We start from the raw sequence: 22579 nt of genomic DNA on the forward strand, positions 1-22579 counted from the left end.
TTGGAAAACAGCAATGTTCACTGGCATGCTACTAGAAATAAACTGTATCCAATGGCCTGGACAGTTTTTGTTATTAATGTAATTATAATTTGGCCCTTTATTTGATTTTTTCAACTGTATTATCTAATGTACTTGTATTTGCATGACATTTCATACTTTTACCATAAAGGGACATCTCAGCCGTTTGGTTGAGATCAATATTTTAAAACTACAGAGTCTAATCAATAAAAATGTATTGATTGTGGTTATTACTTACCCAAATCAATATGAAATGCAAACAAAAAAGTTTTCCATTGCTTTTTTCTTGGTGAGGACATTAAAGGGTTATTCAGATTAAATCAGTAAAAACTGTTTATGGGAAATGTGATCGTTCTTTCCTGTTGCTTAGTCTGGTATTTCATACAGAACCAGGCCGAACCTGCCATCAGACCCTCTGAACAAGCCTCAGCACCAGACATGCAGCAGGATCAGCATGCAGTGGGTTCTTATCTGCAGCTTGAACACATGAAACTCTCAGCTGACATCAGCAGGTGACCTCACAGAAACAGCTGTTTGCAGCTTGTTGTCCGATGCGTGCCTTTCTCTGTGTGTTTTTATTCCTGCTGTTTATTATTTATATTTTATTCCTGCACAGCTGGTGTGGAGCGCCCACAATTCTGTAGTGCATGTACAATGACAGTAAAGGGCTGTTCTATTCTGTTCTAGTCTATTCTAATGTCGCCTGAAGCTGATTGGCTGATTGGCCAGCAGTAAAAACATGCCACCACCACTGCTGATGGACGTGGGAACGAAGCTGAGCCGGGACCTCAGACCGACTCTGTAATGTTTTTCTCTTTAGCTCGGGGTCATAGGTCACGCTGACTGTTTGTGGTTGTGATTAACTGCACTCGGGCACTCACGCTGCAGTCTGAGGTCCCTCCTTTAAGACCCCCTTGAGGTCCTGGGTGCAAACAAAGCTGATCAAAAACAGTCAGTCTTTCTGGACTTTTTTTAAACACACTGTGCAGATAAATTTTCTTTTCTTTGCCAGACGGAAAACTTGCGTGTTTATTTTTGCTTGCCGAGCCCGTGCATCTATTCAGCTTTTTATTTTATTTTCAGTAAAAGACAGAGGGAGCTGCTCTGGTTTACAGCTGTTTAAAAAGGCTCTTTATGCTCGTTGCATTTATACTCTCCTCAGAAAACTACAAGTGGTGAAGACATAAAGCAATAATGAGCATATCTGGTGATAGACTTTAAACTTTTACTTTAAATTGTGAATGCAGAACTGGTACTCATGCACAGTGTTTCGCTTCCTCCCGTGTTCATTACAGGGAGTGCAGAATTATTAGGCAAGTTGTATTTTTGAGGAATAATTTTATTATTGAACAACAACCATGTTCTCAATGAACCCAAAAAACTCATTAATATCAAAGCTGAATGTTTTTGGAAGTAGTTTTTAGTTTGTTTTTAGTTTTAGCTATTTTAGGGGGATATCTGTGTGTGCAGGTGACTATTACTGTGCATAATTATTAGGCAACTTAACAAAAAACAAATATATACCCATTTCAATTATTTATTTTTACCAGTGACACCAATATAACATCTCCACATTCACAAATAAACATTTCTGACATTCAAAAACAAAACAAAAATGAATCAGCGACTGTTGCGAGATCGATCAACTTTAGACCAGACAACAAACGACGGAGGCTCTGGAAAAGTGCAATCAAACGATGAGTTTTATTATCACAGAACAACCAACCATCAACATAGGGATTGTTTTGCTCTGACAAGAATACATTGGGTTCTGGTTTTATAGGACAAAATATCACACCTACGTCAATACAGTTCAAAAATACATGGTGACAGACGGGCAAAAGTTCAACCCGTGCAGACAAGGGTACATCACGTACACTTCTATTAACCCTTCACCGACATATAACTTCTCTTTTCTACATTGCTTGCCTTTTAGGGTAATAACTTCAGGTCTCACCATCTCCGAGAGCTAATGATGGACCCTCGTCATTAATCACTAAGTAGAGTACTTTTGCAGCCAGTCTCAAACTGAAGCAGAAGACGCTTAGGCCTTCGCTCAGACCTGCTACTAGATTAATATGTGTATCGTAAGCGTGCATGCAATTAACCTGCTATGTTCTCATCTCCCCTCAGCATGTATCATCTGGACACTCTCACCAGTGAAGCTTAAAACCTTCTCGAATGGAACATCAACTCTAACCAAGCACATTCATGCATTGTGTATAAAATGAACTCAACCTATAAAAATAGAAAGGTCAATGTGATGACAGACATATTCAATGCAATTTTATAAACCCTGCAGGAAATATTACTGATAAATGATACTGTAAAACATGTTATTAATACATTCTTCATAAGGCAGATTATATGGTAGCAATAAAAGAATCTCTGAATCCCAACACGACCAATATAGCCACCTTTCTTTGCAAGGACACTCAAAAGCCTGCCATCCATGGATTCTGTCAGTGTTTTGATCTGTTCACCATCAACATTGCGTGCAGCAGCAACCACAGCCTCCCAGACACTGTTCAGGGAGGTGTACTGTTTTCCCTCCTTGTAAATCTCACATTTGATGATGGACCACAGGTTCTCAATGGGGTTCAGATCAGGTGAACAAGGAGGCCATGTCATTAGTTTTTCTTCTTTTATACCCTTTCTTGCCAGCCACGCTGTGGAGTACTTGGACGCGTGTGATGGAGCATTGTCCTGCATGGAAATCATGTTTTTCTTGAAGGATGCAGACTTCTTCCTGTACCACTGCTTGAAGAAGGTATCTTCCAGAAACTGGCAGTAGGACTGGGAGTTGAGCTTGACTCCATCCTCAACCCGAAAAGGCCCCACAAGCTCATCTTTGATGATACCAGCCCAAACCAGTACTCCACCTCCACCTTGCTGGCGTCTGAGTGGGACTGGAGCTCTCTGCCCTTTACCAATCCAGCCACGGGCCCATCCATCTGGCCCATCAAGACTCACTCTCATTTCATCAGTCCATAAAACCTTAGAAAAACCAGTCTTGAGATATTTCTTGGCCCAGTCTTGACGTTTCAGCTTGTGTGTCTTGTTCAGTGGTGGTCGTCTTTCAGCCTTTCTTACCTTGGCCATGTCTCTGAGTATTGCACACCTTGTGCTTTTGGGCACTCCAGTGATGTTGCAGCTCTGAAATATGGCCAAACTGGTGGCAAGTGGCATCTTGGCAGCTGCACGCTTGACTTTTCTCAGTTCATGGGCAGTTATTTTGCGCCTTGGTTTTTCCACACGCTTCTTGCAACCCTGTTGACTATTTTGAATGAAACGCTTGATTGTTCGATGATCACGCTTCAGAAGCTTTGCAATTTTGAGACTGCAAGATCTCTCACTATTTTTGACTTTTCTGAGCCTGTCAAGTCCTTCTTTTGACCCATTTTGCCAAAGGAAAGGACGTTGCCTAATAATTATGCACACCTGATATAGGGTGTTGATGTCATTAGACCACACCCCTTCTCATTACAGAGATGCACATCACCTAATATGCTTAATTGGTAGTAGGCTTTCGAGCCTATACAGCTTGGAGTAAGACAACATGCATGAAGAGGATGATGTGGACAAAATACTCATTTGCCTAATAATTCTGCACTCCCTGTAGAAATGAAACCTGCTCCAGAGGCCTGACAGAGACCTCTCCCACCGTCTCAGCTCCACACGCTGAAAACACTCAGAAGTTATTGATAACTCACAAATCACAAAAAACAGAAAGCTGAAAAATAAAGAAATGCACAAAGAAACGAGTGAGTAAATACAAAAATATGCAAGAACAGGTTAAAAAAATAAATGTATGGGAAAAACTCATTTTAAAAGATGTGACATAAACTAAAAACAAAATTAAAATCGAAAACATGATGGAAAATAGAAATGAAGTGAAAATAAAACTCAAAATAAAATTAAATAATCTTTACTTACAAAAGTGGAATCAATTATTTATCATTTAGTCATTAAAGTCGGTTTTTCTTTTTGTGGTTTATTAAATTCTTTATTTTACTTGACTGTATTATGTTCAGCTGTTATTACATTTAGAAAAATGTAAGCACATTTAAACTGTGTTAATTATGTTTAATGTTGAGCTCTTTTGTAAACTCCTTTGTGTCATTTCCATCCTGATTTATTATGTTGTTGTGTTCTTTTACAGGTTGTGTTTGAGCGACACTCCTGTGAGTCTTTCCAGCTTTGTGATGAATAAAGAACATCTTATACAGTGACATCACATCCTGTCATTGTGTGTGTGTGTCTGACGGTGGTGAAACTGCAGTGACCTGATTACTGTGATGACACTTCGCAGCACTGTCTCTCCTCAGTCCTGCAGAACGACTTTATTCCTGGCCAACATGAAGCTGCTGCCTCTCATCTGCCTCAGCGTCTCCGGTAAGTGTTTCTTTTTTACCGCTGCCGTCTTTCACATCCTGCAATAATCTATATAATCAATAATCATTTCCTGTAATGATTAGCTGCTTTAATATTCAGATCAAAGGCTGAGCCACATAAAATCATTTTACAAAATCTCAGTTTTTTAAAAATAAAGTTCCATTAAAAACATTTGTATGAGTTTTTTCTGATGAAAGTTTTTCTCTTTGGGGAAACTGGTGAAAGCCTAAACCTGACCACAGCTGGGCAAAAACATCTGGGGTCTGACAAAAACATCATTTTTACTTTATATGATAATGTCATCCTGTCCCACATTACCGTCTTTGACCATTTGTCTTGTTTTGCTTATGATGTGACTTATTTTATCTTTTAACTCGTTGTATGTGCAACTCAGGCTCTTAATGAATATCATATTCTAGCCTATTTAAATGTTTAACTCAGCGCTGCTGGCACGGACGCTTTTTACATTATCCACAGAGATGCATTAGTATCGATCAGCACTGGCAGAGCTCACAGGACTCGTTGGGAACAAAACTTCACAAGCTCGACCCGAGTCTTCTTTCCATTTTCAAAAGCAGAAGCAGCCCAACTAATCAAAGTTGAGTTAACTTCAATAATTACTTCCTCCAAACCATCAACCTGTCTTTTAGACCCCATTCCTACAAAACTGCTCAAAGAAGTCCTGCCATTAATTAATTCTTCGATCTTAAATATGATCAACTATCTCTAATGATCGGCTATGTACCACAGGCCTTCAAGCTGGCTGTAGTTAAACCTTTACTCAAAAAGCATCTCTAGACCCAGCAGTCTTAGCTAATTATAGGCCAATCTCCAACCTTCCTTTATATCAAACATCCTTGAAAGAGTAGTTGTCAAACAGCTAACAGATCATCTGCAGAGGTTTATTTGAAGAGTTTCAGTCAGGTTTCAGAGCTCATCACAGCACAGAAACAGCTTTAGTGAAGGTTACAAATGATCTTCTTATGGCCTCTGACAGTGGACTCATCTCTGTGCTTGTCCTGCTAGACCTCAGTGCAGCGTTCGATACTGTCGACCATAATATCCTATTAGAACGATTAGAACATGCTGTGGGTATTACAGGTACTGCACTGCAGTGGTTTGTATCATATCTATCTAATAGACTCCAGTTTGTGCATGTAATAGAATAGAATAGAATAATCCTTTAACTGAATTTGGGAATTCGGTTGTAACAGCAGCAGAATAAAAGCACATTTACAAACAGAACAGAAACAATTTTAATAGAAAAAAATATTTGATTTACACGAGAAGCTAACATGGACAATTGTTACAAAAACAGAGTACTGTACTCGCTCACCATCACAATCGTTACACAAGTTTTTAAAGTATAAAACAAATATTATTACTTTAGTCCAGATAAACGGAAAAAAGAAGAAACCTGCTTTGAGGCCTTTGCATTTGCAGCTGAGTGAATCTGAGCAGTGATGAAATCTCTGTACTTACAGTCACCGCTGGAATACACCTGGTTCAGTCTCCTCCTCGTGTGACTGTGATGTCAGGGTCAAAGGTCAGCCTCAAATGTAACATCACTGGGACTGGTGAAACACATGGCTGCTCTCGAGTGACATGGCTCCATATCAGGCAGGTGAGCGGTCTCAGTGCCACTCCTTGGTTTAATTCTCGAGTTCAGAGCAGGCTCTGTCTGCTGGAAGTCCCCAGAGCCACCCAGCAGGACGCCGGCATGTACTTCTGTGTCTACATCGATGGGGTCACGCCAGTGCTGGGCAGCGGGACAACGGTGACGGTCACAGGTGAGTGGTGGTCTCTTTATAACACTTCCTGACTCACAAGTCAAACAGATATTTGCCTTGACCCACTGGGTTTTGGTTCTTCTTTTTATTATCCTAATAACAATAAATCTGTTACAAATTTTTTATATATTTAAACAATTTTAGCTTTTTAGGAACCAAGGAAACAGCTCAGCTCAGTGATAAAGTGATAATAGTTGAATAAGAAGGCAGCAGCAGAGCGCAATACTGAAAAATTCTTAGTTATTACCACTCTATTACTAAAGTAATAACCGGTAAATACACACATAATGTCATGGTAACAACAGCTGTTACAGCCGAGTGATGACACTCTTAAAGTTGTATAATTGGACAATAAGGGCCTGAAACCTGTGGTAACAATGGTTATCACGTTGTTACCACGGTAACATGGTTATTCAGCTCTAACCTCCAAGCATCCAAACATGCAGCCGCTCCTGCAGCAAGTAGCACTGAGCCAAGGAGGATATGTAAAGGTCAATGAGTGTGTGCAGCTGATCAGTTAGTTCATTTTTTTATTGATACCCAGACTGGATGATCCATTAAATGTTTATCATCTGCAAACAGAATGTGACATAAGAAAGCCGCATTTAAGCCGAGTGTAAATGTAAATTCACAACAGGAACTAAGAGTTTTATGTGTGTAAGATCAGAACAACATAAAGCTGGCTCAGCGGTTCTTTTCATATATTAGAGAAACAGCTCTTTACTGCGTTGCTACCTCGTACTTAGAAACTTTCTTTATTAAAAAAACAAAAAACAAAACTGTGAAATTTTTTTACCTTTCATGTTCTCAGTTATCTGTACGGCTGTTACTTTGTTGCTTGTACACAACCAACAAAACGTGACAAGGCAGATTTATTGAAAGGCTTTGATGTAAAGTCAGCAGAAACATAAAATAGGATATTTTCACCTTGATATCAGCCCGCTGGTTTGAACTCGGCCGCTCACACCAAGATGTTTTTGGAGGCCAAAACACCAAAAACGTGGGTGTCGTGTGAAATTATCGGCTCATGCTTGTATACAAGCTTGTAAGGCTGCATCACACAAACACAGATATCTGCTAGTTAGTGCTAAGTCAAACCCAAATAACACTGTGTTCACTAAAACTGGAGCACAGAGGCTTCTTGGATGGTCTATTAGTACAATTAACTGCACAGTAAACTGTATTATTTATCAGAAAATTGCAAAAGGCACCAACACCACACACAGTGTAAATGCCACATTTGGGGGTTTCTATAAGCAGAGACAAGAAGGGACTGAGGCGCATTAAAGTGGCCACAAAAGAGCTTTTTCAGGCAGAAGACAATCTTTGTAAAGCCAGACATGCGAGTGTGGTGACTGACTCACCTTGGTGGTAACTGGCTATGCAGTTAAAAAGAGAACCTAAATGCAGATAAAGCACGAATGACAACAACAACAAAATCATACGTTTCATGATGCTTACTGTGGATTTAAAGGTGCTGTTAAAAACACCAGACTAAATCCAGGACGTTCAAATAAGTTCAGTGAGGGTCTGAGGAAGAATAGAGCTCAGGGAAGCAACACACCGAGGGGCGACCGACAAGGAAACACAGGTGGGAACAATTAGAGTGGGTCAGACGAAAGGTGGCAGAGATAATGAACCAAAGCAATGTGCACGATAATATGAATTCTTTCAGAATAAAACAGGAAATGAAGAAAAAAATGAGATTTTTCAAGTGCCAATCGGCACAGAAAAAAATGATAACAAGAAAACATCTTTAAAATCGCAAAAAGACATGGAGAGGCTGCGATGATGATGCAGGGTCAGTTTTCTTTGAAATCATGACCATTAAGTTTCTCACCCTGTCCTCAGAATCAGAGCTCCACAGTCCTGCACTTGATCTCCTGGCTCCTTTACACGTCAACTCGCCCCTCCCCGTCCCGTTGATCTGCCTGGCGTCCGGGCTGAACGACACCGGTCGGGTCAAAGTCGACTGGGAGGTGGACTCTGAGGAGGATGTGCTTAAGGAACTCAGTCCCACAATCCTCCCTGACACCAGGGCGGGAGTCTTCAACTCGCAGGTTTATGTTCCTGCAGAAACCTGGTCTGCAGGTGTGAACGTGTCCTGTGTGCTGAGTGATGGAGAGCTGAGGATCAGGAAGACCATCAGCAGCAGGACAGATGAGGTCAAACGTAAGTCATTGTCTTTGGAACTCACACCAACACAATCTGAAGGCTTTTAGTGCTTCATTTATATTCCGGAAAAAACAAAAGGCAGCAGACACACAGCTCAAGTCTCAGTTATCTGGAAGTAACAATTATAATTAAATCAATCTGCAACATGTTTCAATCAACAAGTTGTTCCGTGGTTGTGGTTCCAAGGTGTGTTTGTGTTAAACGCATACACCTCAGTATTGTAGCAACAATGTCATTATTATAAAAAGCCAGTTTATCTAGAGTTTAGGTTGGGATAATATTCACCCCCATGCACGTCTGCTTGGTTTGAGCATCAGTATGAAAATATCTCACACTTTAGTTTCTGCTTATTTAGCATGTGGCCAAAACAAAACCAACCCTGCTCGCGCTTCCTGTTTCTATTTTTTTCGTGTGTGTGAAAGCGTGTGCAGGACAAGCCAGCAAGTGTAAAGTTGTAAAGGTCAATAATGAAAGTCGAAAGACATCTGGAAACGTAGAGATTATTCTCTGACAACAGTGTGTGTTGATGTCATCTGTAAACAAAATGTGACGTGAAAGTTGCATTTAAGCAGACTGCAAATGTAAATATTAGTGCTGTCAATAGAAAAAAAAACGACGAATTAATCTCACAATTTTCCGTAATTAATCGCGATTAATCGCAATTACTTGATCAATAGCCTGGCTGCAATTACATTTTTTCAACTTTATATTTAAGCTTGTAACTGACATTTAGGCAATATAAGAGAGCGCAGCTTCTCTCCTGTGAAATGCAACTATTTAAAAAACCTATGTACTAATAGGTAAGTATGCACTAATATATAATATATATTAGTGCAGTCAAACTCTTAACATGTTTAATCAGACTCATCACAGGGTTACTGTGGATTAATTTTGATTAATCACGGTTAAATATAATTTTTATTCTATATTAATCGCATTTCATTTTGCATGAGCAAACAGACTCGAGAAAAAAGGGAAAATATACGAACTTAACGTGTTCATTGAACATCTTGAACATTCATGTTAACGATAAACTCTGTAAACATGTATCCTCTCTCTCTGTCACTCTTGGGGAGGCTTCAAGTCCTTGAAACGAGGAACCAAAGCTTGTAAAGCGCGTGTTCTCAGCGATATGAACACGTCTGCAGTTTGTTGCAATCCACTTGGCGTCAGTAAATATGTCCGAGGTCGACTTACTGAGCCCCGATGCTCCGTGAGTGGTTTGTCCAAGCTGGGTGACGCGTTAGCCAAAGTGCTAGCAGCATCCCCGACTAACGCATGCTTCGAGTCAATGTGATATTTTAAGCTGGAAGCGCTGGGGTCAAATTTCCTTCTTGCACAACGTGCATAAGACTTTATGTGGGTCGACTGTTCCGTCATGTTATTTTTTTAATACTCAAATTTCCCATCGAGAGGGCCGATGTGTGTTTATCATCTTCCATACTGAGCAGTGTTGCCAACTTAGCAATATTTAGCGAGTTTTCAGGCCCCTTAACGACTTTTTTTCTAAAAAGCAACTAGCGACAAATCTGGCGACTTTTTCTGGTGTTACTGGAGACTTATTTATGACGACTTTTTGACGTGAAAGAGCGTGTTGCTCTTACTCTCACCAAGCAGCGGTGCTGCCGTGGGCACCTCACCCGTGCCAAAGCGCTCACGGGCGGAGGACAGTCCTCCCCCAGCTGCAGGAGATGTTCACACCTGTGCGTCCAAACTGCAAATGAATCGCGCATGAGCGAAGCCGCTGCTCCGCACTGACTGTAACGCAGTCAGTTCTTTTACTGTTGTGTTGTTTTGGGGATCACAAGGTTTAAAACTACTTATAAACACACACACAAAGTAACTCCACCAGAGCGCCTATTTCGGGTCACTTTTGCCGGTCCAGGCCTGGATAAAGGAGCAGAGTTGGAATTTTGACATTAAAAAACAATAATTGCTAAAAGAAATTTAATTTGTAGTTCTAAATAAATTCTAAATGCATTTAGGACATTTTTTACTCACTTTATGTCTCTTCCACGATGTTATTTCTCTCTCCAACAACATAGGTTACAATTATATTAGCACGACCAATTATGCAAATTAGGTGATGACGTCATTTAGCGACTTCTAGCGACTTTTAGGACAGCCAATAGCGATTTTCCTTACTGAGGAGTTGGCAACACTGATACTGATTTGATTGGCTCAGCTGCCTGTCACTACCAGATCAACTGCCCGTTTGTGCGAAGGTAACTCTAAAACGGACATAGATGTAACGCTGTCTGTGAAGCTGGATTTAAGAAATAAGCGCTTAAAGTTTGGCACCATCTTCTGTCAGTACGGAGCATGACGTCATGTGGTTGGTTGGTTGCGGCTAACAGACCTACATTTGTTTGTTAGCTCACTAGGGAGAGAATCGATGACTCAGAGGACAATAACGACACGAAAACTAAAAGTTTGTAAGAGGGGATCACATTTGTGCAGCAACAATGAGCTTTATGTTAAGAAACAAGGATATTTTGTCCACTTACACTCTCTCGCTCTTTAGCAGTACTTGGCTGTTTGGCTAGCTGCAGTCAAATGGAAAAATCCAGCTGTTAGCCACAATGTTCGGGTTCGTTATGGTATCATTTGTCTTCTAAACTTGCTGAACTTTTAAAAATCCCTGCTCAAACTTCCTGTTTCTATTTGGTTTTTTTTGTGTGTGTGAAAGCATCCAGTCAGTGTGTGTTTCTGACCTCCATCATTGGCACTGCATGTGCCGCCTTTTTTACCGCCACCGTGGCACTCTGCGCCCTGCTGTCGCGCCGACACAGTGAGTACGGCGTTTTTATGTTTTATGTATTTGCCGTCTTTTACTCATCTGAAGAATTTTGGTTTGAATCGCACAATTTGTGAGATATCAGCTGTAGCTGAGCAAACACATTAGCGAGCTTCACACTCCTGTTTGTTGGTGAACATATTCAAAAAAGTTTTCTAAGTAGAAATTAACAGTAGCTAATGTTTCCTGAGGTCTGTACCAGGATTTCACGAGGGCTAACCCTCGGTGTTCTGCACCATGAAGGGGGTCAACTTTTTACTGCTGACTGTCACCATGGTAACTTATGCTGCTACTTGTTGATATAGATTAGAGATTAACAAGTATGAAAGGAGCGCCATTATATGCTTTCTATACGAGAAGAAGCACACTACAGCTGATATCTTCAAAACTCACTTCAAAACAAACTTGTTGGATGAGTACACTGCCTTCCAAATCATTATGCAAATTGTATTTTAGTGTCATAAAGATTAAATTTGTTGTTTTTCAATTAAACTCATGGTGGCATTGTGTGTCAGGGCTCTTTGGATCATCAATCTCGGACACCTGGTATAATTAGTTTTCCAGGTGAGCCCAATTAAAGGAAAAACAAATAAATAAGGATGTTCCACATTATTAAGCAGACCAGCATTTTCAAGCAATATGACAAAGAAAAAGGATCTCTGCTGCTGAAAAGCCTGAAATAGTTGAATGCCTTGGACACACAATGAAAGCCTTAGATACTTAGTGTCAATACTTTGTAGAACCACCTTTTGCTGCAGTTCCAGCTGCCAGTCTTTTAGGGTCTGTCTCTACCAGCTTTGCACATCTACAGACTGAAATCTTTGCCCATTCTTCTTTGCAGAACAGCTCCAGCTCAGTCAGATTAGATGCGCAGCGTTTGTGAACAGCAGTTTTCAGATCAACTCTGTTGCGGCTAATAATTTGGAAAATTGCATTTTAAGTTTGTTATTTTGGAAAAACACGCTGTTTTCATTGGGAGGTTTGTTTAGTAAAATTCAAATTATAATCTAAAGGTTGATGACTCGAAGATTATGCTGACTGTCACTTGCATTGACTGTTTAGTAAAATCAGAGAAAAATATCATTTGCGTAATAACTGGAACGCGGTGTAAGTCCACAACTCCAGAAGAAAATGTTTGAAATGTTCTTTTGTAACGAGCAAAAAAAATCCCACACCCTAAAAACCTTGAATCGTGAGTTTTTGTGTTCGTGAAAAAATAATAACACATTTGATATTTTCAGAAAATGTGTAAAAATCCATGTTGAATATATGTTTTTTATTTTTTTTACAGAAAAAACGCCAAAGATCAGTGACGAGGTAACAGAGAGTTTACAGTGTGTTGTTGTTTTGCTATTTCTGGGTGTGACCACAGGGAGGGGGAGTGTCCTTACTGGATTTGTGGACATTAAATATTTACCCCGAAAAACCAAAGAATAAATGACAAATCTGTGTAACCGTTCCCTGCTGATTTTACAAACTTCTACTTAATGCTTAGTTACTTCTCACGAAAAGGAATAAAATGAAGAAGAGGCTCCTGCTAATAAGTGTATAAAACATAATTTAAATGTAGACTCGCCTGTCGCGTCACTAAATACAGACTCTGATTGCTTTTGACCTGATGATGTGTCCACAGACGTCTCCGGAGCTTCATTATGCTGCTCTGAGGTTTTCAGCTTCAGGTGGAAGAAACATCAGATGACTGAAGCTGCTGCGATTCGTCGAACACAGTTTTCACCGAGCCGAGGACGCAAAGAAATGCCAACAAATCTGATTGGCTGAAGATAGATAGATAGATAGATAGATAGATAGATAGATAGATAGATAGATAGATAGATATTGTATCGATCTGACTTTCTCTCTTTGCCAATTTTATCTGAATTTTTCCAATTCTAAAAAACCTCAAACTCTTCCATTTAAAATATGCAGATACTTAAAGAAAGCTGTTTGATGCAGTGACCACAGACAGAAGCTACGGAAGCAGAACCGTGTAATGTTTCTAACATGATGCTGACATTTTTAGTAAATCACTTTATTATGATTCTGAACTTTACAGCTGTAGATGTTCATATTACATCAAGTTCTTTTTACAGTGGAGCCAATTTGACTCATGTATTTGATTTAAAAAGTCAAATTTTACCTGTTTTTTAATCATAAATGTATTCATATAACTTAATTATTTTTTTATTCATTGTGTCAGAGTTTGAAATTTCCCAAATGTGAAGTTATATCTGCTGATTGTCTCTTGCTTGCACCTGTCTGTATAAATGGTTTCCTCTAAAGATTCTGTACGGCTTCAGTTCTCTGGTATTTACTCTCAGGCGAATAATAAGATCTGATGTCCTGTCTCCACTTCACGCTTTTTTTTTTAGATAGTTTTAGGGCATGAACTGCAACGTAGGTTTGAGGTTAACCAGTGAGATGTTTCCTGTGTGTCTGTGGAAGAGAAAAGGGGTCAGAGAGGCAAACCGAAGTGTTTGAGCTGCAGACTAAAGACCGACCTGTTTCTGTTCACTCAGCTGTTTTCTGTTTGCTGCAGTGGAAAATTATTTGTGCGCATTTGAATTTTGGGTTTCCGTTGCATTGATCAGTGTCTGTCACATCATTTTACAAGCTTCAGCTCCTGATACAGCAGTATGTGCAGTAAAAACCTGAATGCAAATATTTGCAGTATGAAAGAAAAGAGTTGATATATGTCCACGAGGACATAACATTAACTGTTCAAAAGTCACTGTGCCATGTGCCACCAAGGAACCACAAGAGGCGACAAACTTTAAACTAAAGCAGTGGAAATGTACAAAGTTTGCAACATCAGTATGAGGGACCTGACCTGACCTGCCTGAGGACGCCCCGTCTTGTTCCCATTGCAAGTGGTGTGCATGATTCTGACCTTGTGCTTGACCTTGTGGTATCTTCCGTGAGAGTGAGTTGGTGGTGCTGGTATCTGTGTGCGCAGCAGAGACTCTGATTCGGGAAACATTTGCACAACAACTCCAACTGCCCCGTGAATCAGCGCTGCTCGCCACTAATCCGCTCACATCATTTCCGAGGTTTATGCCCCAGGGGAGAAAGTTACCATCACCACCTGTTTCTTCACTGCCATTTACAAAACAGCGAGCAGCTGCAAAAATAATAGTAGTAGTAATAACTAAAATATGCCGTTTCTAGTGCATTTGTGGTGGGACTGGTGAAACTTTCCTTTTTGCTAAAGCATATAGTTAGGGCTGGATCAGGTGACCCTGAATCCTCCCTTAGTTATGCTGCAATAGATGTAGGCTGCCGGGGGATTCCCATGATGCACTGGGTGTTTCTTCTTCACTCACTATGTGTTAACAGACCTCTCTGAATTAAATCATATCTGTTATTAACCTCTGTCTCTCTTCCACAGCGTGTCTTTATCCTGTCTTCCTTCTCTCTCCCCAACCAATCACAGCAGATGGCCCCGCCCCTCCCTGAGCCTGGTTCTGCTGGAGGTTTCTTCCTGTTAAAAGAGAGTTTTTCCTTCCCACTGTCGCCAAAGTGCTGCTCATAGGGGGTCATATGATTGTTGGGTTTTCTCTGTATGTGTTATTGGCTTTCAATTTAAGGCTTTTATTTAAAAAAAATGGGACACTCTAAACTAGAGTCCCGGGGAGATTCTGTGACTGAATTTGAAATTCCATGTGATTGGAATTTCAGCAGCTGTTGAATTTAATGACAAGTCTCAGAAATGTTTCTCTTCTTCAAAAGTTTATTAAAAACAATATTCTGAGAAAGAAAATGTCTATTTACATCTGTAGCAATACAACAGTACAAAAATTCGCTGGCAGCGCCCTCTGGTGTTCACACAGAGGATCACATTGTCCGAAACAAACGCCTTTAAACAAAAAGATATAATTTGACATTAAAGTTAAACATGGGCAGAGCTTATGCTGAGGAAAAACATGTTTTTCTCCAGTAATTATGCATGAATGTAATATAAATGTTATGAATATGGTATAAATAATTTGAGAACTACAGCTGTGATAAATCTACATCTTGTAAATACACACCTGTGGTGTGTATTTACGTCTATCACATAAACACGTTACATATTAAAACAGAATATATATGATAATTTTGTAAGATATTGTGTCGGTTGGTTGGCGAGTCATCTGTGATTATTATTTGTATTTATTAGCTGGCTTTGTTGAAATCAGATATTTCCCAAGTATCACAGTGTGAACACACACACACACACACACACACACATATATATATATATATATATATATATATATATATATATATATATATATATATATATATATATATATATATATATATATAATCTATCGTCTTGATGCATTCTCGTTTCTTCAGAAGTCACTTGGATGAAACGATTCTCCCGCTGAAAACGTCCAGATGAACAGAATCAACTTTTGGAGAGGAAACGGCTTCAGAGGGAGAAACAAACTCGTTTTGGTTGCTGTGTCAAATCCTGAAAGTGGGCTTGTCTTTGATTCAAGTTAGGGTCAGGTTTTTGGTTATTGAATAGGGTCACACAGGGTCCCCGTGAAGATGGCAGGGCGAACGAGTGTTTGCGTTATCTGCGCAGTGCTGCCACCTGCTGGATCCAGCAGTCAACACACTGCATGGATTTTAGTTTGACGTGAAACTCTAATGAAGAGGAGGTGAGTGGGGGGGAGGAAGTAGAGGACTGTTCCGATCCCTTCTGAAAAAGAAGGAAAAAGCATATTTCATATCATAAAATTATTAAACTAATCAATCTGTTTAATTTCCTAATAATAAAACAATCCCAATGACGACAACATAACAATATGATCTTCTCCATCATTGTTTGCTTTTGAGCTGTTTTTTCTTCCTCGCTTCTTTGTAACTCAGTTACCCTCCTACCCTTTCATCCACTCTGCTTTAATCTTCCTTCTTATCAGTCTTTTTAAATTTGCGAGTATTTACTTCCTTCTTTTCTGCGCTTTGTATTTGTTGGAATCAGCCAATGAGCATGCAGAGACTCACCAGGTGTTGCAGCAGCTCGTAGTTGTGTGTGATGACTTGGTGTCTGATGTCAGGAAGGAGATCTTGAAGCTTCTTTGTGCATTGCTCATACTGAGTGAGTCTGTGGGCCACCGTGGTGCTCTGACCAAAACAAGGACCAATAAATAAAATGAGCTTTGAATCTGCTGAGTGCATCTCACACAACATGTCAAAGTTCAAAGTGAAATTGTGTGTTATTATTGTGTAATAGCAACAATTATTTTGATACATCTAATCTGGATTTGGATTTTTAATGTGCCTCCTGCTGTTAAATAAAGACATATGATTTGAGTCGTACCTGGTTCAGGTAAGCAGGCGTCTCTTTGCAAGGCTCAAATGGCAGACCTTTCAGATGCGCCTGCAGCAAAAACACAGGTGTGAGCGAGACTCATTAAATTGTTTCAAATGGGTAAAAATGCACATTTATTCAAAGAGCGTGTTGTGTGGACGCCTGCACGGCTCGTGTCTCACATCCTCTTTCAAGTAGCTGTTGTATTTTTCCAGCGCCCCGTGGAGGTCCTCAACGATGCTCTTCATTTCAGCGTTTGGTGGTAATGCCCGACCTGCAGCAAGCTCCACCAAACCCCCAAGAAACAGGATGAGCAGGTACTCACAATGCACTGCAACAGAAAGAAGAGGGCTTTGGTTTCAAACCGCAGAAGCGAGACTTGTTAATGCCACCTGACCCTGAGATAACCGGGGTGTTTGTGGGCTTTACATAAAATCCTGTGACCGCTGACTCGGTCAGCCACCGGCTGTGAGATGGAGATATTAAAAACAGATGCTGCCATTTCACGAATGACTCTGCTAAACAAACATTCCGTAGGATGTCTTTGGCTTTATTGGGTGATAACAGTCTATTAGGCACTAATGACTCACAGTGAACAGGATATACTGTAAAAATACTTTACTGTCAGTGGTGGAGTTTAAATCTAATTCAGTATGGGAATGAGACCCCTCCCCGGGTCGTGTAGGGCCGTCACGCTATCCTGTGTCCCCCACACATTAAAACATTTTACTTCAACGACGTTATTTTACCTATGAATAAAAACAAAGTGTTGTCTGTCAGCTGTCTCCCTTCAGTTAAAGACTGAAGCTGTAAAGAATTTAAATCTATAACTACAAAATTAAAGGGAAAGAAAAAGGGAGAACGATTTCTTAGGACATATTGTGTCATTCGCATATTTTTCGAATATCGTGGTAATTACAAGTTTATAGTGACTGTTATAAAGCTCAAATTTCTCTACCTTCTTTGTCTGCAGTGAAAGTTCTTCAGACTACAAATGTAAGTAGGTGAACCCTCAAACACAGTCACAGCACATACAGGCGCTTTTTGACTATTTTTGATCGACCTGCTCCGTCGCTGCGCTTTTTAAAATGTGTTTTTCTCAGCTCGTCCTTCACTCGACTTTAACTTTACGCGCAGAAAAACAGACATCGAACATATTATACTTGTAATGTATTTTCAGTTTTTTCTTTCATTGCTTTATTTTGTGGAGTTTCGTTTTCAGTTCAGTTTCATTTACTTTAGTGTTTAGTTGTTTTTAGTTTCGGTGCCTTTGCTTGTTTCATCACCGTGGCGAGCGGAAGAAATATCAGAATGTAGATTTCGACACACGCTCCATGCGTCTGTTTAAGGGTACGTGGGAGTTAAATTTGACCAAACTAAGAAAGAATAAATTAAGGACGTTTCCTGTTGAATTTTATTCATGCGCAATATCATTTAAAAACATTTTTTTTGTCATCACTAGTTTGTGGTGTAGTTTTATTTAGTGAAATAGAAAGACCTTTGCGGACTCTGCGCACCTGGTCTTGAACCACAGAGAGAGGGGCACGTTCTGTGCGCAATTTACGCGCACACACGCGCGCTGCTGGCGAGAACATCACCCTGACATATCGGTCAGCGGGGTCACAACGACCCGCGGACCCCTGCTCTGCTCACCGTCAGGTTGTTAGTAAATGTGAAATTTTCAAATAATTAAAAAATAATTCGGTGACATTGCTGCACCTGTCAGATTAAAAAAGACCAACTTTAATCTCGCTTCATATTCAAAACACAAAAAGTGGAAAAATACAAAGCAAATGGACGTTTTTACCTCCTTCCAAATAAACCATAAATCTATAAAGTGTAGAGGAATTATTTGTCGGATTTCTGAAGTGTTTTGCAAAAACTCCACCAAAAGAAAAGCACAAACTTTTCTGTGCTGCGGAAATTAAAGTGAAAGAATTTTTTTTAGTTTTTAGTTTCAGTGTCAGGCTTATAAAATATATCGTGTAATCTGAGTAATTCCAGGCTCAATAATGAAATCAGAAAGTCACGAAGTCAAAGTTTGACTCTCCCCAAACTTCATGTCTCCTAAATCAAAGAATCTGTTCGGCCTTTTTCAGACTTCATTCAAATAATAATTCGTTTCGTATTCCACAATGAGATTCCAAGAATCCACAGCAAACACCAACTCAGTGTGCATTTAAACACTGGTGGCACAATATTCTTATTTTCTTTAAATCATTTTCTAATCAAAGCAGCCTCAGATATTTGCTAATGAAAACCAGTTTATTTGTCATCATGAATCCAAAAACTGATGGAACCACTTTGCACATATAGGTGACCACTGATGACTGTATCACATATTTTCATTTAATGTTTATTCTAAGCAACGATCAGGGCATTTCAAACTACACCAAGATCTCACATACTTTATATAACAGTGCCTGTCACTGGGAAAACTGCACACACTTCTTGTGCATGACAGCATCTTTTTGAGATAATAATAATAATAATAATAAGCTCCATTAAATCAATTCTTAGTTTTTGCCCTTCTGTATCATTCTCCTGATTTACCTTCGAGCGCTTTCCTTTTTGCCATTGTTTCTTTTACATTCATTTCAGGTATTTCTGCTTGTTCAAGCATGCAGATGTTTAGCTGTGCAGCTTATCCCAGCTGCTGGGAATAGACATGCATTTAGTTGGCAGACAAATATTGAAATTCAAGCACAAACTCTAAAAAATGGTGCAAAAATATCAAGAATACTAGTTTTAAATGTTTGAAATAAAAGGTAAGCAAAGGTAAGGAAGACATTTAAAACTGACTTGTTATCCTGTGATGGTCCAGACTTCAGTTTGGTCCCTGCTCCTCTGGTCTGTGGTCCTGTCCTGTGGAGGCTGTGATGTGAGGTCTTCATGCTCCTGATGCTCATATTTAAGCTCCGTCCGTCGTGTGTTGAAGCAGATTCCGAGGAAGCCGTCGGCTCGCTTCTCAGAAGGTTTGACATCAGTTTTTTTTTCTGCTAAGTCACTTTCCAGGACAATCTGGAGACTCTCAGAGCTGAGTCAGAGTTACACTGAAGGTGTTTCCTGCCTGCACGTTATATCACATCATTAAATAAGGGGATTTCCTGATCTTCCTTATTATTCACATTTCACAATAACTCTGCGTTTCATACTTGTAGTGAGGCACTTACTCATACATACATTAAATAACCACAAAGCACAGGCACAGGGATGTAAAAGGAAAACAATACTTTAATACTTTTTTCACTCTTCTAGTAGAGAATATCGTACATGGCACATAAAGACATGCTTTCAGAGAAAATGCTGATTGGACAATATTTGAAAGCCTTAAAATTCACACATTTCATTCACACGTTTTGCAAACCACTGTTTGCTGCACTTGGTAAGTGGACTGGCATTTCTAGTGTCACTGACATTCAAAAACACTTCACACTGCACGCATGCAGGGATTTATTTTATTAATAGTGTTTAAGTGCAGGCGGCACAGTGTGGATGGCTGTCTGCGTCTATGTGACAGGCTGGTGAGCTGTCCAGCTGTACCGCGCCTCTCGCCCTAAGACAGCTGAAACAGGATAAGCGGAAGAGAATGGATGGAGCGTGTTTATGTATTACATATACACGACAATATAGTCACCATCACAGGAAATGATGAAGCTGGAAAAAAGTTGCCTTTAGGGCTTTTTAATAGTAAAAAAAAGCATATAGGGAGCTGAAAAATAGTGGAAAGGAATTTTTGCCCCAAGTAGAGGACAAGTAGAGGAGTGTCTGCAGAGCTTTGCTACAGTAGCACCAAAAATGTGATCAGAGCGCTGTTTTATGCAAATAATGAACATTTGGGCGGTCGTGAAGTTTTTCAGTCCTCGAATGAACACCTGCAGGCTCAGCGGATCCAAATTTGGAAATAAGTCATACGTCTGAGGAAAAGACCTCAGGAATGCTGGAGAGATTAGATGTCTCAGCTTGGGATTGCGTCAGCGCTCCCCTAAAAGAGAGCGAGGAGCAGGGCTGTCGGCTTTGTGAGACAGTTTGAAAACTTACAGTAAGTGTTGAAAGATGGCTGCAGGGTGATTTGGGTCCAGGTTCATGTTCACTTCTGATTAAATGAAGGTGGATCATCAGCCTGAAATGAAATTATGACAAAAAATCTTTAAAAAAACAAATGAAGTAAAATTATGAAGAAGAAAAATAAAAGTGTCACCATTTTTCTTTTTAAACTGACACATTTGACATGAACATCCTGGATTATACTCGCAGGACTTTGCTGACTGTTTGAATAACCCCTGAATAATCCAGCCTGCTTATTAATTCATTGTGTGTCTTTGTTTTCTCATGGTGAGTCACGTTGTTTGACCCACGTTCCCTTTCACTTTGTGATTTTAAAGTAGCTTTTCCTTGGAAATGAGGGTTTACAAGCACTTCACTTTTACTGCAGCTTTTTGTGGTGGGCACGAACGTGATGCAGCTCACTCAGTCATCCTGCTCGGTTTGCTGTGAACTTCTGTTCAACATTACTCTGATTCAGCGATTAATCAGATCTGAGTGATGATGAAATTACATTTAAATTTGTAGAGGAAACGTTTCAGGCTGCTGGAATGCCATGTCGTCATTTTCCCTGCTTGGATGTGATTCTTTGGAAGTCTGAGGCTTTTAGCTTCATAATGTTTCAGACAAACACATAACAACCCCGTGTGTCTCTGCCTCTGTGACCAGGACCTGTCCCCTGCTATTCTTACACTGAAGCACACTCTTACACTCTCTTTGTTTTCAGGCCACTGCAGCTGTGTGCGAGCACTTCGGCTGGTGGCTCCTCCGGGAACGTGAAAGAATCCAAAGACACACAAAAAGATGCAAAGCAAGCAGAGAGAGACTCTGTCGCTAGAAAAAACCCAAAGTGAGACAGAAAGACAACGAGATGTCGACAGCACGTCTGCGTCTCCACACTCGTGATCTCCTCGGTGAATTTACTGTGGATCGCTTTTGCTGCGCTGCAAACAGGAAGATTTAAACGATCTTTATTGTCAACAAAATAAAGTGCAGTCCCTGCAGAGTCAAGAGAAACAGTTTGAATATAATTACAAAAGAATCCAATACGCAAGAGTCATAAACACGATGTCTGCGCAGTATTTGTGAGACTGAATTGGAGGAAATGACTTGTAATTCAAAGCTGCTATTTAGATCCTGTATCTTTTGCCTGATGGCTGCATTTGGGTGTTGCTCCAGAGGAACAGCCGAGTTCCTGCTGTGCAGCTGGGGACCCGCACACAGAGGCAGCAGCACAGGATGCTCTCGATAAACATCGATAGCAGGACACTGGCAGCTTTTGACGGATGTTATTTTTAATGTATTCTATTTTGTTTTGTATAGTATGATATTATTTCTAATCTTATTCTATTGTTGCTGTTCTTCTGTTTCTTAATCTTTGCTGCTCTTAAATTGTAACCGTGATCAAAACATTTCCCACTCGTGGGACTAATAAAGGTTTATCTGGTATTAATTTTCCTGAGGTTTCTCAGGAAATAGAGCTTCTGATTTTCACCCAAAGTAGACACACTGCAGTGCAGTCCTCCAAGCTCCGGGGGAGGTTTACTGAACAAACAGTAAAAAAAAAGAACCGGGGTAACAAAGGGCTTCTTTTTTATCCTGGGTCCTCATTCAGCCACAAACACATCAGGAGTGGAGTTGATGGAAATTTGGGTTCAATGTTTTGCATCAGGACATTTCAGTTCATGGTGGTAGAGCAGCTGAAACTGTCTCGTCTGAACTTCATTTGATGCCGTTTGTCTAAATAGTAAAAGCAGACAAAGACTCGCAGCAGAAGAGAGCCAGAGATGAAAAATAACTCAGATCACATGCAGTGAGTAAAGAAGAACTACTCATGTGCATCATGGGACTCCCCGGCAGCCTGCGTCTATTGCAGCATAACTAAGGGAGGATTCAGGGTCACCTGGTCCAGCCCAACTATATGCTTTAGCAAAAAGGAAAGTTTGAAGCCTAATCTTGAAAGTAGAGATAGTGTCTGTCTCCTGAATCCAAACTGGAAGCTGGTTCCACAGAAGAGGGGCCTGAAAACTGAAGGCTCTGCCTCCCATTCTACTTTTA

The 22579-nt window shown here is 40.1% G+C and overlaps 2 protein-coding genes and 1 long non-coding RNA gene across 6 annotated transcripts; 2 read left to right on the top strand and 1 right to left on the bottom strand.

Moving 5' to 3' along the window:
• Positions 1 to 4323: 4323 nt before the first annotated feature.
• Positions 4324 to 8425, top strand: LOC308406067 (uncharacterized protein; the record flags this gene model as incomplete). Its single annotated transcript, XM_080896869.1, has 3 exons — positions 4324 to 4413; positions 5898 to 6203; positions 8055 to 8425. Exons 1-3 carry the CDS (start codon positions 4377 to 4379, stop codon positions 8423 to 8425), a joined length of 714 nt encoding a protein of 237 aa, XP_080752995.1. The 5' UTR covers positions 4324 to 4376.
• Positions 8426 to 10592: 2167 nt separating this feature from the next.
• On the top strand, positions 10593 to 13686 carry LOC308405294. Of its 3 annotated transcripts, none has more exons than XR_013973305.1 (4): positions 10593 to 10813; positions 10903 to 11169; positions 12467 to 12492; positions 12809 to 13686. It is a non-coding gene; the product is annotated as an uncharacterized lncRNA (long non-coding RNA). The 3 variants fall into 3 exon arrangements; XR_013973306.1 differs by having other exon boundaries at positions 10593 to 10809; XR_013973304.1 differs by having other exon boundaries at positions 10593 to 11169.
• A 1802-nt stretch (positions 13687 to 15488) lies between these two features.
• Positions 15489 to 22534, bottom strand: LOC308405290 (uncharacterized protein). 2 transcript variants are annotated; one of them, XM_080895814.1, is made up of 5 exons: positions 19280 to 22534; positions 16660 to 16808; positions 16487 to 16546; positions 16171 to 16290; positions 15489 to 15862 (listed from the first exon to the last, which is right to left on the bottom strand). In XM_080895814.1, coding segments are annotated over exons 1-5 (456 nt in total). In that variant the 5' UTR covers positions 19281 to 22534; the 3' UTR covers positions 15489 to 15736. The 2 variants fall into 2 exon arrangements, with proteins under 2 accessions (XP_080751940.1, XP_080751939.1); XM_080895813.1 differs by having other exon boundaries at positions 15489 to 15865.
• Positions 22535 to 22579: the final 45 nt, after the last annotated feature.

This window comes from Rhamphochromis sp. 'chilingali' (genome assembly GCF_963969265.1).
Source record: "Rhamphochromis sp. 'chilingali' genome assembly, chromosome: 11".
NCBI classification, from domain to species: Eukaryota; Metazoa; Chordata; class Actinopteri; order Cichliformes; family Cichlidae; genus Rhamphochromis; species Rhamphochromis sp. 'chilingali'.